The following is a 13,972-nucleotide window of genomic DNA, read 5'->3' as shown; positions in this document are numbered from 1 at the left end:
TTTCTCTAGCTGCGGCCAGCAGGGGCTACTCTTTGTTGCAGTGCGCGGGCTTCTCATTGAAGTGGCTTCTCTTTGTTGTGGAGCTTGGGCCCTAGGAGCGTGGGCTTCCGGGCTCCGTAGTTGTGGCTGTCGAGCTCTAGAGCGCAGGCTCAGTAGTTGTGGTGCGTGGGCTTAGTTGCTCTGCGGCGTGTGGGATCTTCCTGGACCAGGGCTCGAACCTGTGTCCCCTGTATTGGCAGGTGGATTCTTAACCACTGTGCCACCAGGGAAGTCCTTGGAGCTGGTTTTAGATAGTCAACTTTATTTGTTCTTACAGCCCTTAAACTGCCTCTGATTTATTCTGACTTTACCCATATTGTTCTTTTTCTCCCTTTTTGAACTAATGGGAAGTAAATGAAGAAATAAAAGATGAATTACTTTATATTTCATCTTTTGTTTCTCCACAGAGTGTCACTCTTCTCCAGAAATTTATTCAACTCCATATTTCTCCAGTACAGGAAACAGTTTTAAAAGCAAATGGAATCTAAGAGTTTAATGTTCATTGTTTTTAGTCTTAGCAAAACAATAGAGAATTTATTAATTTTAATGTTATTAAATAGCGGTGTTGTAATTTTGCAGTTCTCAAAAGAAATTCTTAGTCATTTAATCACAGTGATAGAAGTAATGAAATCATGTTACAGAAAATTGGCAAAATAAAATCACCCATAATCCTGTCACCTTAATTCAACCTTTATTATCTTTTTAATCTATTTCTTTCTAGTGTGGCTTCCTGTGTTGACTTTTGCATAGCTTTAATCAGAGTGCAATAACATTTTATATCCTGGTTTTTCTTAACTTAACATAAAATAATTTTATATTGCTGTGTATTCTAAATAACCAACATTGTGAATGCACACAAAGTGTGTTCTTGTTAATACGACATAATCACCCTCCAGGATTGAACATTTAGATTCTTTTTTTTTTTTCCCCATCGTAGACAGTGAGGCTACAAGCATTTTTATAAATGTAACTTCTTTTCACACTTAATTATGTGGATTATCTCCTTATGATTGGTTTTCAGATGTGGATAAAAGAGGATGAACATTTTTATGCTTTTTGAATCATGTTACCAAATTATTTCCAAAAGGATTATAGCAATTTGCACTCACAATCTACAAGTGTTTTACCATACTTTTTGCCAATGTTAGATATTCTCTTTCTCTGTCTCTTGTCTCTCTCTCTCTCTATATATATATATCTACTTACGTACTATTTAAAAGTGGTACTTTGTTGTTCTTTTATCTTATATTTCTTTTATTACTGGAGAGTATTATAATTTTTCCATATATTTGCTTACTGGATTTGAGTTATTTGTTTATATCCTTTGGTTATTTATTTCTTTTATGCTTACTGTTCCGTTAGCAGTTTTAGGAGTTACACTCATAAGAATGATATTAACTCTTTTTGTTTACTGAAAAAAATTTTGTTTGCTTGTCTTATTCTTTAATCAAAATTTTATATTCTATTATAAACTTATCTTTATAATAGAATATACATGATAGACGAATGAACACATAAAGCTTTCTTTTTAGCATACAATTTCTTTTGAAACTGGATTTATTTTGTGATGGCCCAAATGATACTATGGTATTCCTCACCATATGTATATTTGGTAGCCAAGAATACTTTAGGTAATACAGATACCTGACAATTTTCTAATTTTATAGGAAAAGAGGAGCTAAGGTTGTATCCAAGAGAGTTGATGATTTCAAAGAAAAATTTCAACATAAACTTGGAAGAACTTTAGATCCGTAAGTTCATGATTAACTTAGAATTGAAAATGTTTTTGGATCAAATTTACAAACTACTCTTGTGGTAAATTTTGGTTTGTGTTCTATTAGGTTCTATCAATTAAATAAGAATCATCCTTTTGTGTTAATCAGGGAACTCTTATTAGCCTCTATAGCACCTGGGGTTCCAGGAAAGTACTGAGTCTCCAAAATGGACAGGGCCTTTGGAGAACAGGGTGGAAGAATTTTGTGTAAAGCTTTATTTCTGAGATCTCAGAAACTTAACTTATTGCATTATATTTTCCTCTCTCTTCCTTGTCCCCGCCCCCCCATGTATATGTATGTACTTCCATAATTCTGCTTTGAGTATGTTCTGTTTTTTCTTCTGCAGTCTGGACTTTTTCACTGGAAGCCAGTGAAAGCATTCAGCCATTGCTAATGCGAGTGGGAGATTAGGAAAAAGATCTGTTGGAGAACTTCTGTTTGATTCTCATAGTTTGGTTATAGGAGAAAATATAGGCGATAAAAAAAAAAAAGGCAAACATATTTTAAATTCCAGGGATGCCATGTGGTGGGAATTTTCACTAAAAGATTTGTTTTCTTTGATAGCATTGCAGAAACAATGAATGTTCCCCCAGACCACATATTTGGGGCTTGTCTCCGTCCTGATGATTATGGTAAATATACAAACTTTCTTCTTAAAAAACAAACAACAAAATCCCCCCCACCCCCCAAATCATGCAGTTAAGTTCACCATCTCCTTCTCTCAAAGCTTCTAATTTTAATGGCTTAAAATATTACATTAACATTAAAGAGAACAATTTGTAGCACAAGAAAGAAACAAAATTTTCATATTATATTTGAAATAGGAACAGTTTAAAGCCCTTGTAATGAATTCCTTAAGTGTATTTAAGGCTCAGAATTTTATTTAGAAAATAAATAAGGCCTGTATTAAACAAGCCAAAGTGAAGTGAGGTAGCTTTTTAATGAATTCCAATATTGTACTAGGCCCTTGTTACTCAAAATGTGGTTGCAGATGGGCAGTGTTGGTGGCCCCTGCAAGGTTCTTAGAAATGCAGAATCTCAGGCTCCACCCCAGACCTACTGAATCAGAAACTGCAACATTCCCAGATGAACTGTAGGGACATTCAAGTTCCAGAAAGCACTGTACTCTACAACCACATACTTAAGAACCACTCTTCCCACCAGCCAATCAATTAATCAACCTATAAAGTGGCAGAAGAAAATTCCCAGGATTTTTGTCTTTAGTGCTAAGGGATCCAAACAGCAGACTTCCAAAGGGAAAACTCTGCCAAAACTTATCAGGATTGGGCTGTATTTTACTGGTTTTCAAAATACAGTCTGCAGTGTACCTGCATTAAAATCACCCAGAGAATTTATTAAATATGCAGGTTCCTGGGACCCATGCTCATATATTCTCATGTACACTAAACTTTAAGAACTGCTACTAAAAATGTGTTAAAGTCCACTCACTGACAAATAAAATAAATATTTACTGAGCTTCTGCAACATGGTGTTTCAGAGCACCATGAACCACCACATTAGGAGATTATATTTTGGTTCTGTTTTTAGATCCACTGTTACATGTTTAATGGATGCCTGCCCATCTTAGAGGCTCTTCATACCTCTAGAAGTGGGTAAGGGATGATTTAGGAAATCCATCAGTTAGCCTGAAATACAAGTAGATAACCATGCTCAGCTGCCTCCTTGAGGGCAGGTTCATGCTGGTTGGCGCCCCATCTTGCTGTCTGTTGGATTCTTGGGGTCTAGTGCACAGTACATTGTTTTCCCCGGTATCTATAGCATGAATCAATGTATCTAACACATAGTTTATCATGTTGACAATTAGGCAACATTGACAAATTTCCTAATAGTTGAGCTACATTACCCTTAAAAGTTGAATGATAAGATAGAGCTATAAAGTGAAAAGGAAGGACACTGACATTAATAGTTTAAAAAATGTGTCAGTATTGGCCTTGGCACCGTACAGCGTAATTCTGTAAGGGGACTGTCAGCCCTCTCTAGACTTTTCCTGGAGCTCATGGATGGACACAGATTAACCCCAGTGGCCTTTTGTGACTACTGTTGGGGTTAACTAGCAGCATCTATTCCGTGGAAAGCTTCAGGGTCTGCCTGCTTCCGAGAACATATTGGTTTCTTTACTGGGCCTGGATTGCTCCCTTACCCTTACTTAGGGAAAGAAAGGCAACTGCACAAAGAATGCCTCATCCCTCAGGCCTGGGGTTGTTGGTTATGTTACGATGCTTCCAGGAAGAGTGCAAGGGCTGTGTCCAGCTCCCAGAATGCACCAGGGCAGAGGCAATGTGGGGGAGAATCCGGCTCCCAGAATGCACCAGGGCAGATGCGATGTGGAGGAGAATCATAGGCAGTGGTGCATCATGAGAATTGGTAGCAGGCAGGGTGCAACTGAGGAGCAGGCGTGGCTTTTCTGATGTCCCTGGCGTGGTAGCGAGGTCATGGGTCTCTCTCTTAGGGCCACAGCTTGTACTCCTGATTTCAGCTCTTTAGAGGTGGCCCTTGAGTAGTCGTCAGTGATTTGACATGAGCTTCATAAATATTCTCTCAGGGCCAGGCCAGAAGAGGGTATCAGCCTACCTCTCATCCACTAGGCAGTCATACCTGGTAGGGTTGTGGTGGGAAAACCAGGTAGAGTTGGAGATACAACCATTCAAATGGTTATTTTTGGATGTTAATGGAGAGTGAAGGCCTCTGAAGATAAAAAAAAAACTCAACCAAGAGCCATCTTGTGGAAGAGCCGGGGTGGGGGGAGGTCCTTATACAGAGAAGCCCCCCAGAGGGTTGACATCAGGGGAAGAAATGTGGAAGAGGAAAGGAAGCCACACTTATGTGTCAAAAATCACCCCTAATCACTTTGATTTCCTCTCGCAGAGCCTTACTTGGGTTTTGCCTACGTTAGGATGGTCTGATAATAGCTGACCCCGTTTCAGATGATCTTGTTCTGAGGCACTTGGCCAGTTCCTGGAACCAGCACTGGTTGTGGGCTTTTCACCCATACTTAGGGTCTACCCTTAGAAAGAAGGCTTTTGTCAGAATACGCAGGATTAACTCCTGATTTTATAATGAACTTAGAGGTGCTACGAGTACCTATTAAAAAAGACCCTTGACAGAGCCTAATAATATAGGGCCTTGTACAAAGTAGGTGTGAATATTAGTTGCCTTGAACTGCAACCAATGTTGCAATTTATTTTTTTTCAATTTTTAAAAATTGAAGTATAGTTGATTTACAATGTTGTGTTAATTTCTGCGGTACAGCAAAGTTATACATACATATACATATAAAAAAATTGTTCTCCTTTATGGTTTATCATAGGCTGTTGAATATACTGCCCTGTGCTATATAGTAGGACTTTGTTGTTTATCCATTCTATATATAATAGTTTGCATCTGCTAACCCCAAACTCCCAATCCTTCCCTCCCCCAACCCCTTACCCCCTTGTCAACCACCAGTCTGTTCTCTATGTTTGTGATTCTGTTTCTGTTTCATAGATAGGTTCATTTGTGTCATATTTTAAATTCCACATATAAGTGATATCGTATGGGATTTGTCTTTCTCCTTCTGACATACTTCACTTAGTATGATCCTCTGTAGTTGCATCCATCAATGTTGAAATTTAAATTAACCTACCCAGGATATCACAGCCAACTGCCAGCATGACCCTGTCGCAAGAAAGCAGGAAGGGAGGGGTATAGGCCAGGGGAAAAAGAACAGAGGCAGAAGGTTTCTTCTGGTGACATCCACCAAGCCGTCACATCTGAAGCAACATGGTCAACTCTGGTCTGATCTGTGTCACCATTAACATCCAAGCAATGGGGTTTAGAGGTAGTGTATTTGTACTTTCTTTGTGTCATAATTCAGGAAAGTTCCTTTAAGTCATGAAAGAAAAGTGGAAGCAAGGGCTGGGGGTGGCAGTGGCAGCAGGTGGATTGGAGGGGTTATTACTCGGGGTTGTGGGTCAGGACTCACTTAATGGACTGTGAATGGAGGTCTCCTGTGCTGGTAATAGTGTAGGGGAAGCAGGACAGAAATGGGGGCTTGGTGTGCAGACTGAAGGCAGACCGGAAACTCACATTAGGAAGGAGTAGGGAACTTGTGTCCAGTTTTTACAAGGTTTCCCAGATGTTTGGTCAACCCTGAGGCACACAGAGTGACCCCCACGTGGAATCAGCCCCAGCTTTCAGATCCTCAGCCTTGTAGACAAATGTCTGCTAAGAGGGTGTCAGGCAAGGACTTTGTTGTCTTAGGAAAGGATTTGACAGCTGAGTGGGCTCATGATTCCCCCATAAAATTCATTTTTTCAGATTTTTTTCATTGAGCAAAGAAGTCGCATAAAGCAGAAGTATTCATTTTTATCAATTACTTTGTACTTTTTTTTTTATACAAAAGAATTTTCTGTCATGATGCATAATAGTATTGGAGTTAGGTTTTTTCATTCACAGAAGTTGCTAGATCTCTCTCTGTTTTAGTTAGTGTGGGAATAATTGTGACAGACTTTAAATTCAGATAAAAGACTTTTTTTCCCCCTCTCTTCAATAGGAGCTGGTGATCTCATCCACAGAAGACTTCCGGGAGAATATCTCCGAGGCAAGGACAGACAGAGAGCCCTGGTTGCAGCAGTGCGACATCACTTAAAGAAAGTTAACTACCAAAACTTTGACACTTTGTTGTCAGCCTTCAGACACTATGACAAGGCCAGTAGTAAAGTGAAGCTTTTTTGGTCTACGCATGGGCTTACAGGTCCCAGCAGGCTGGTGTAGATCAGGATCAAGTCCGGTCCACCACCTGTTTTTGTAAATAGTTTTACATGCCTATATTTAAAAAAATTGGGGTGCATGTATCTCTTTGAATTCGAGTTTTCTTTGGATATATGCTCAGGAGTGGCATTGCTGGATCATATGCCTGTCCATTTGTTTTAAGTATTGTCCACGGCTGCTTTTGCAACTACACATGCAGAGAGACTGAATGGCTTGCAAAACCTATGATATCTACTTTTGAGCCCTTGACAGAAAATGTTTGCTGGAGTAGACCTGCGTTGTCAAAATGTGGTTCTTTCACCATCGTCAGTATCACTTGGGAACATGTTAGAGAGGCACGTCCTAAGGCCCACCCCAGACCTCCTGAATTAGGAACTTGGGGTTGGGGTCTAGCAATTGTGTTTTAACAAGCTTTTCAGTGATTCTGATGCAGGCTGAGGTTTGAGAACCACTGTTGCAGATCATTAAACTAGAGTGTGCTGGGAGCCTGGGGGATGGACAGTCTCTGCCTCACTCTGAATGTGTACACACGGTACTGTCAGTCTGGTCCAAGTCAAGCTTAGAACGCTCTCCCCTGGGCACCAGGTGTGGTTTCAGTTTTGAGAGTAAGATCACTCAATTTTCAAGCTCCTCTAACTTTTATTCTTTGATCAAGTCAGATCAACCCAGGGCTGCATAATTACCGGACATCATTTTAGGCCATTACAGGATTTACCAAGCTGCACAGCGCCTTAGGCTTGCACTAAGGAATGCTACTACACAAACAGTTTGTGAAACGTGGCACATTTTTTATTAGTACGCCCACGCGGCTGTTATTTATTTTTGTCACACGCATCCTCTTTATAAGGAAACCCAGTCTTTCTAAAACACATAACTGTGCTTTGTCTAGGTGTCTGGTTTGTTTTTGCGTCATGTACAGCATGACTTTGGACCAATAGTGCATACCTTTTTGACTTGGCTGCCAGGAAGCTTAGAGCCAATACAGAGAAACACATCTAGTTTGTGAAGGTGATCTTATAGCATACATTTTGTGCACTCTTTTTATTTCAGGTTTCATCTTATTTTAGTCCAACTTTATTTTCTCTTTGCCCTGATTTCCTCACTGTTTTTGGCTCTCATTGTACTTCCTTTTCTAGGCAGCCTCAAACCGTTTTAGAATGAACATAAACAAATAAAAGCTCATAAATAAACCCATGATGATGTAGTGCATCATAATCTTGATAGGAGAAGAAAAGAAAGAGCAGAATAATTTTAGTTCATCTCAAAAGGAAAAAAAGATAATATTCTTATCTCCATTCCAATGTTGAGTACAGTTTTAGAAAAGTGACACCTCACAATTTTTATCTTAGGAAAAAATCTTGATCATTCATTGGCTAATTCATTTTAAGCCCATGAGTCTTATCTGATTTTAGATTAGGGGCCTGTGTACCTGTGATGTACTGGTGAATAAAAAGTGGGTTAAATACCTCAGTTAAGTTTGTACTAATTATATCGGGACAAACACCAATCAGTCATCAACGACTGTGTTTAAAGAAAATGTAAGTATTCAACTGTTTCTCTGGTTTTTAGTAGAGACCGATTGCTATTTACAGGTAATTTAAAAATTATTCTTCAGAATTAAATTACTTAAGCAAAAACAAGTTATATATATATATATATATATATATATATATATATATAATTTATTTATTTATTTTTTTGCGGTATGCGGGCCTCTCACTATTGTGGCCTCTCCCGTTGCGGAGCACAGGCTCCGGACGCGCAGGCTCAGCGGCCCTGGCTCACGGGCCCAGCCGCTCCGCGGCACGTGGGATCTTCCCGGACTGGGGCACGAACCCGCATCCCCTGCATAGGCAGGCGGACTCTCAACCACTGCGCCACCAGGGAAGCCCAACAAGTATATTTTAAACCTTACTCAACTCCAAGTATCTACAAAGATGATATTGGGGAAATTTACATGGTAGTAAAGTGAATAAGGAAAACTAGCAGGGTGCATAGTGCTCCTCTTTCTAAAAATTCCTCATGTTAAATGTAATCATAATCAAGGTGATCATCTTAATAGCTGTTGATGATCTCAGTGAACCACCAGGCACATTCCTTATGATAACATTAAATTAAGCAGGAGGAAATTACTGAGAATTATTTAATGCTGATATACCTTTTAAATAGTCAACTTTTTTTTTTTCTTTTTTTGCGATATGCGGGCCTCTCACTGTTGTGGCCTCTCCCGTTGCGGAGCACAGGCTCCAGACGCACAGGCTCAGCGGCCATGGCTCACAGGCCCAGCCGCTCCGCGGCATGTGGGATCTTCCCGGACCTGGGCACGAACCCGCGTCCCCTGCATCGGCAGGCGGACTCTCAACCACTGCGCCACCAGGGAAGCCCATAAATAGTTAACTTTTAATATGTACAATGTAGTGCTCAGTGCCCTTGAGGAGCTTTTTTTTCCTGAGTGGGTAATAAGATGTGGGTCTTCCTAGTACAGCTGTAGGATTGTTTTTGATGATTAGAATCTTATACTGTTGAATGCCTAGATTTAATTTAATTGAAAAGCAAAACAAAACAGAACAAATAAACTGTGATTTCCTAAATGACTCTTCTTGGCTTAGAGGATTAATTCTGTTATTTGTTGAACACTCACAGCACATCAAACATTATCCCAGATAATGTGCAGGCTTTTAACTCAGGGAACTTAAAATCTAAAGGGTGGGGGAAATGAAGACTCATTATGTCCAAGAACGGTCACAGCAGAGTCTCAAATTTTCAAAATAGGTATATATAATTCCAACTCCTTTTATTCTGCCTATTATCCAGGAAGTAGCTGAGATGGGATGATTCCTTTTGGGGGACAGTTGCATTCATTGACAAAACTGGTTTACTAAGACGTGTGAGCAAGGCTGTTCCAAAGCTCAGTAATACCAGACTGCTGTGGATGGTTAGGGGCAGAAAAGGTTCAGTGAATACCTTGACTAATAGCTCATTGTTGAGTAGCCTTTGTGCTATAAGTCACGCCACTGTCAGACCGAAAGTGGTCCAGAAAGCAAAGCACGTGACTCAGATGACTTGCACGGGCCACACTTTTGTGTCTGGAGCTGGCTCATTGGCCTGAAATAGCGATTCTATAACTTGAAAATGTGTCAACAGAGAGATGCACCATCAATAGCTCTGAGTGGGGACAAAGGTTCGTGTAGTCAGTATGCCAGGAGCATGGGGCAATGCCTTGTGTGTGATGTGTCCTCCCTCACCATGAGACAAATGGGTCAGCTTGTGGCAGGAGTCACAAGTTAGGCATGTGGTGGTAGCCTCTGCCTCAGAAACGTCGACTGCTTTTTTGGCACTTTGTCTAATGGTGCGTGTATTGTCGTGTCTGCTACAAGGATGGATCTAGGCAGCGATGGTGCAACCTGGGTGGTGCAGGCGCAATCCAAAGCTTGATTCCTGTCATCCACATCGGAGGATGGACCCTTATCCTGGGCATCTATGTGAATTACCTGGATGGTTCACTCAGCAGCCGTGATTTGTTTCCATAGTTTTCTTTTTTCTATTGGAGTACAGTTGATTTATAATATGTTAGTTTCAGTTGTACAGTAAAGTGAGTCAGTTATACATATACATATATCCACACTTTTTGTTTTAGATTCTTTCCCCATGCAGGTCATTACAGAGTATTGAGTAGAGTTCCCTGTGCTATACAGCAGGTTCTTATTATCTATTTTATATATAGTACTGTGTATATGTCAATCCCAATCTCCCAATTTATCCTCCCCCCCCATTCCCTGGTAACCATAAGTTTGTTTTCTACATTCATGATGCTATTTCTGTTTTGTAAATAAGTTCATTTGTACCCCCTTCTTTTTTAGATCCACATATAAGCTATATCATATGATATTTGTCTTTCTGTGTCTGATTTATGTCACTCAGTATGACAATCTCTAGGTCCATCCATGTTGCTGCAAATGGCATTATTTTGTTCGTTTTTATTCCATTGTATATATGTACCACATCTTCTTTATCCATTCCTCTGTTGATCCATAGTTTTCTGTCTCAAAAAGAGGTGTCTTTAATCTTCCAATCTGTAGTGGTCTTTTTAAAAATTTTTTAAATTTTTAAATTTTTAATTTTCTATATTTTTGGCCATGCCGGGCGGCATGTGGGGTCTTAGTTCCCCAACCAGGGATCGAACCCATGCCCCCTGCACTGGAAGCATGGAGTCCTAACCACTGGACTACCAGGGAAGTCCCCAGTCTGTAGTTTTCCAAGTGGCAACCAAGCACGCAGGCCATTGGCAACAGTCCAAGAGTCAGTAAAAATATAACAGATTCATCAATGGCAGTATTGGCCGGAGCTGTGAGAATAAGCTTGAGTTCTGCCCACTGAGTAGAGTGACTATGCCCTTTTTTGGTCCTTAGCTCTTATTGAGGTTGAAAGCCACAGCAGACCAGTGAAGACCACTGGGTTTCAGGTTAGTGAACCAGGCCCAGTGGCTCTACGTGGTGAAATCATTATTCATAGAGACTTGCAGCTCAAAGGGGTCGTGAGGGTTGAGGGGCCCCAAAGGTACTAGCATTCTCTCCACGTGGCTTCTCTTGATCATAAGTGCCTGAACATTCATAAGACAGGTATGGAAAGCATCAATATCAATTGACACATCCAGCAGTGGAAGCCACAGAAATAATAGATTGTTAACTTTCCTTCTCCACTTTGAACAAACCCTGCCCAAACGCCACCAGCTGATTCCTGACGTCTCTTCTTGCTGCACACTCAGTAGGGTGACGACTTTGGCACCCATAGCCAATGAAGCCGTAGTGGTTTCAGTCTCCACCCCCCTGAAGTTCCACAACATACTGGGACAGATACTTGTGGCCTGTGAGCCCCCTTGGGGACAAGGAGATCTTGTCCCATACCTAGTCCTGCTTAGAACAGTTGAGGTTGGGGTATGGGGGGAGGGAAACGTCAAGGCTGCAGAGGCAGGAGTGGCTCTGTACCCAGTGAATAAGAAGCATTTTCTTTCATTATCGCCACCATCTTTTTCAGATTTGGGGACCCTCGATTCAACAGCCCACCACCCCACCTTTGCTTTTCAGTTAGGGGTGTGGGGCTCGTAGTTTTGGTTGACTTGGGCTGGCAGCAGAGACTTGCATAAAGCAGTCTACTTTTTTTTTTTTTTTTTTTGTGGTACGCAGGCCTCTCACTGCTGTGGCCTCTCCCGTTGCAGAGCACAGGCTCCGGATGCACAGGCTCAACGGCCATGGCTCACGGGCCCAGCCGCTCCGCGGCATGTGGGATCTTCCCGGACCGGGGCACGAACCCGTGTCCCCTGCATCGGCAGGCGGGCTCCCAACCACTGCGCCACCAGGGAAGCCCCATATAATATATTTTAAATTCTCATTCTTTTTCAACGTGAGGGTTAGGAACATTCTCCAGGCCTATGGGTCTGGCTGCAGGAATTTATCTAGAATTCACTGGGTCAGTTTCTTGTTCTCAAGGGGATTGCCTTCACCAGCGTTGTGAATCCAACCCTGGGCCTAGGAGCTGATTGTTGGTGAGTCATTTATGTTTTCCCTTGGGAGTTTAACTTTCTCGGGGAAATCTCTCTGAGAGGGCCAAAGCTCCCTTATAGCAGCTGGCACCCACTTTGAAAACACTGGGACCTTTCCCTGTCATCTCGGATGGATCTAAGTTTGGCTTGACGGGCCGCAGTAGGGCTGAGGGGTAAGACGCCCAGCTCTGGGCGTTCTTCCTTAACAAGCATTATGTGCTCCGGCCCGTCACCCTGCAAGTGAATCAGCCAGGTTCTGCCCAGAGTCTTTCTAAATTTCCCTCCTTTCACGCTCAGCGTAGGTGCTTCTGTCTTTAACTGTTGTCTGAAAGGGGTGGAAACTTCCCCTCCTCCCGCTTCCAGGATGAATCTGAGTGAATCCTGTTGTCCACGGGGAGCGTTAATATCCAGGGGCAGCTGCCTTTGAATCCACTCTCTGTGCTTGGCCTGCAGCCACTTCCCTAATTTCTTCTTTTCACCAGGCAATGTAGTGTAGGACAATCACTGCCCAGTTGACTTTTTAATTTTTTCCCACACCGTGCGGCATGTGGGATCTTAGTTCCCTGACCAGGAATTGAACCCAGGCCCTCGTGAGTGAAAGTGTGGAGTCCTAACCACTGGACCACCAGGGAAGTCCCTGACCGCCTAGTTGGAACACCAACTTTGAAAGCATTGAAAATTGCAGAAAGCTGTCAAAAGTACACAACATTGGTCAAATGAAATGTCAAGCATGAATCATGCTTAGGCCTTCTCAACCCGAGTGTAAACAACATGATCTAAGGAGAAAGATACTGGGCTTCCCTGGTGGCGTAGTGGTTGAGAGTCCGCCTGCCGATGCAGGGGACACGGCTTTGTGCCCCGGTCCGGGAGGATCCCACATGCTGCGGAGCGGCTGGGCCTGTGAGCCATGGCCGCTGAGCCTGTGCGTCTGGAGCCTGTGCTCCGCAACGGGAGAGGCCAAAACAGCGAGAGGCCCGCATACCGCAAAAAAAAAATAAAAAATAAAATAAAAATAAAATAATGAGAAAGATATTAAAATGAACAAAGGCTGTGAGCCACACTCCACTCCAAACAGGGTTAAAATTACCGGGCACATATCAGATGGACACAATGGGGACCAATCTCGCTTAGTATCTGACTCTCCTTATGTGAAAAATAGGACCGATTCTTTGAATTTATGTGATAGAGCTCTTTCTTTTTTTCTTAAAGGAAATAACAGATGTTGCCCACTCTGCTCGTGAAGACAATGCTCACGTCATCTTTTTTTGCTTCGTGTCTAACAGAAGGGAGATGGGGCCATAGATAAAGCTGAGCTTCGGGAAGCGTGTGACCAGGCCAGTTTGCACATAGATGAGAAGCTCTTGGACCAGCTGTTTGAATACTGTGATGTGGATAACGACGGGCTGATTAACTACCTTGAATTTGCAAATTTTCTTAACTGGAAAGATAAAACCCCCCTTAAGGAGTATGAAGAGAGGGTCATTATTAAAGGTATTTAATTTCTGAAGGCTTGCTAAATTCTTAAATGGACTTTAGTATTTTCTTTTTCTTAGGAGTTTGACTCTTGTCAACTTTAATATTATATATTTAAAGATATGCACATATACATATATTTGTTTTTATTTTTATGCATAGAATATCTGTGGAAGGTTAGGAAAGAATTTGATAACATTTATTATTTCCGGGGAGGGGACACTGGTTGCTGAGGGTCAAAGCGGCAGCGAGACTCACTTTTCAATCTATGTTTTTGTATCTTTTAAGTTTGGAACCGTGTATTACTTATTCAAAAGAAAACAGTTACGAGCAAAACGATTTACACAGAAGCCCAAAATATGAAAGAGAGTTCCTC

At 41.7% G+C, this 13,972-nt stretch overlaps 1 protein-coding gene across 1 annotated transcript in view; it reads left to right on the top strand.

The window, feature by feature from the left end:
• EFHB (EF-hand domain family member B) overlaps positions 1 to 13,972 on the top strand; it is a 48,584-nt gene that overhangs the window by 26,570 nt on the left and 8,042 nt on the right. Inside the window, exons 7-10 of the mRNA XM_030876437.2 lie at positions 1,707 to 1,790; positions 2,379 to 2,446; positions 6,367 to 6,521; positions 13,407 to 13,614. Coding sequence (XP_030732297.2) covers positions 1,707 to 1,790; positions 2,379 to 2,446; positions 6,367 to 6,521; positions 13,407 to 13,614 — 515 coding nt within the window. The remainder of the gene's footprint in view (positions 1 to 1,706; positions 1,791 to 2,378; positions 2,447 to 6,366; positions 6,522 to 13,406; positions 13,615 to 13,972) is intronic.

Source organism: Globicephala melas, chromosome 4 (assembly GCF_963455315.2).
Source record: "Globicephala melas chromosome 4, mGloMel1.2, whole genome shotgun sequence".
Taxonomy (NCBI): Eukaryota; Metazoa; Chordata; class Mammalia; order Artiodactyla; family Delphinidae; genus Globicephala; species Globicephala melas.
The sequence above is the reverse complement of the archived record's forward strand: the minus strand, read 5'-3'. Positions and strand labels throughout refer to the sequence as shown.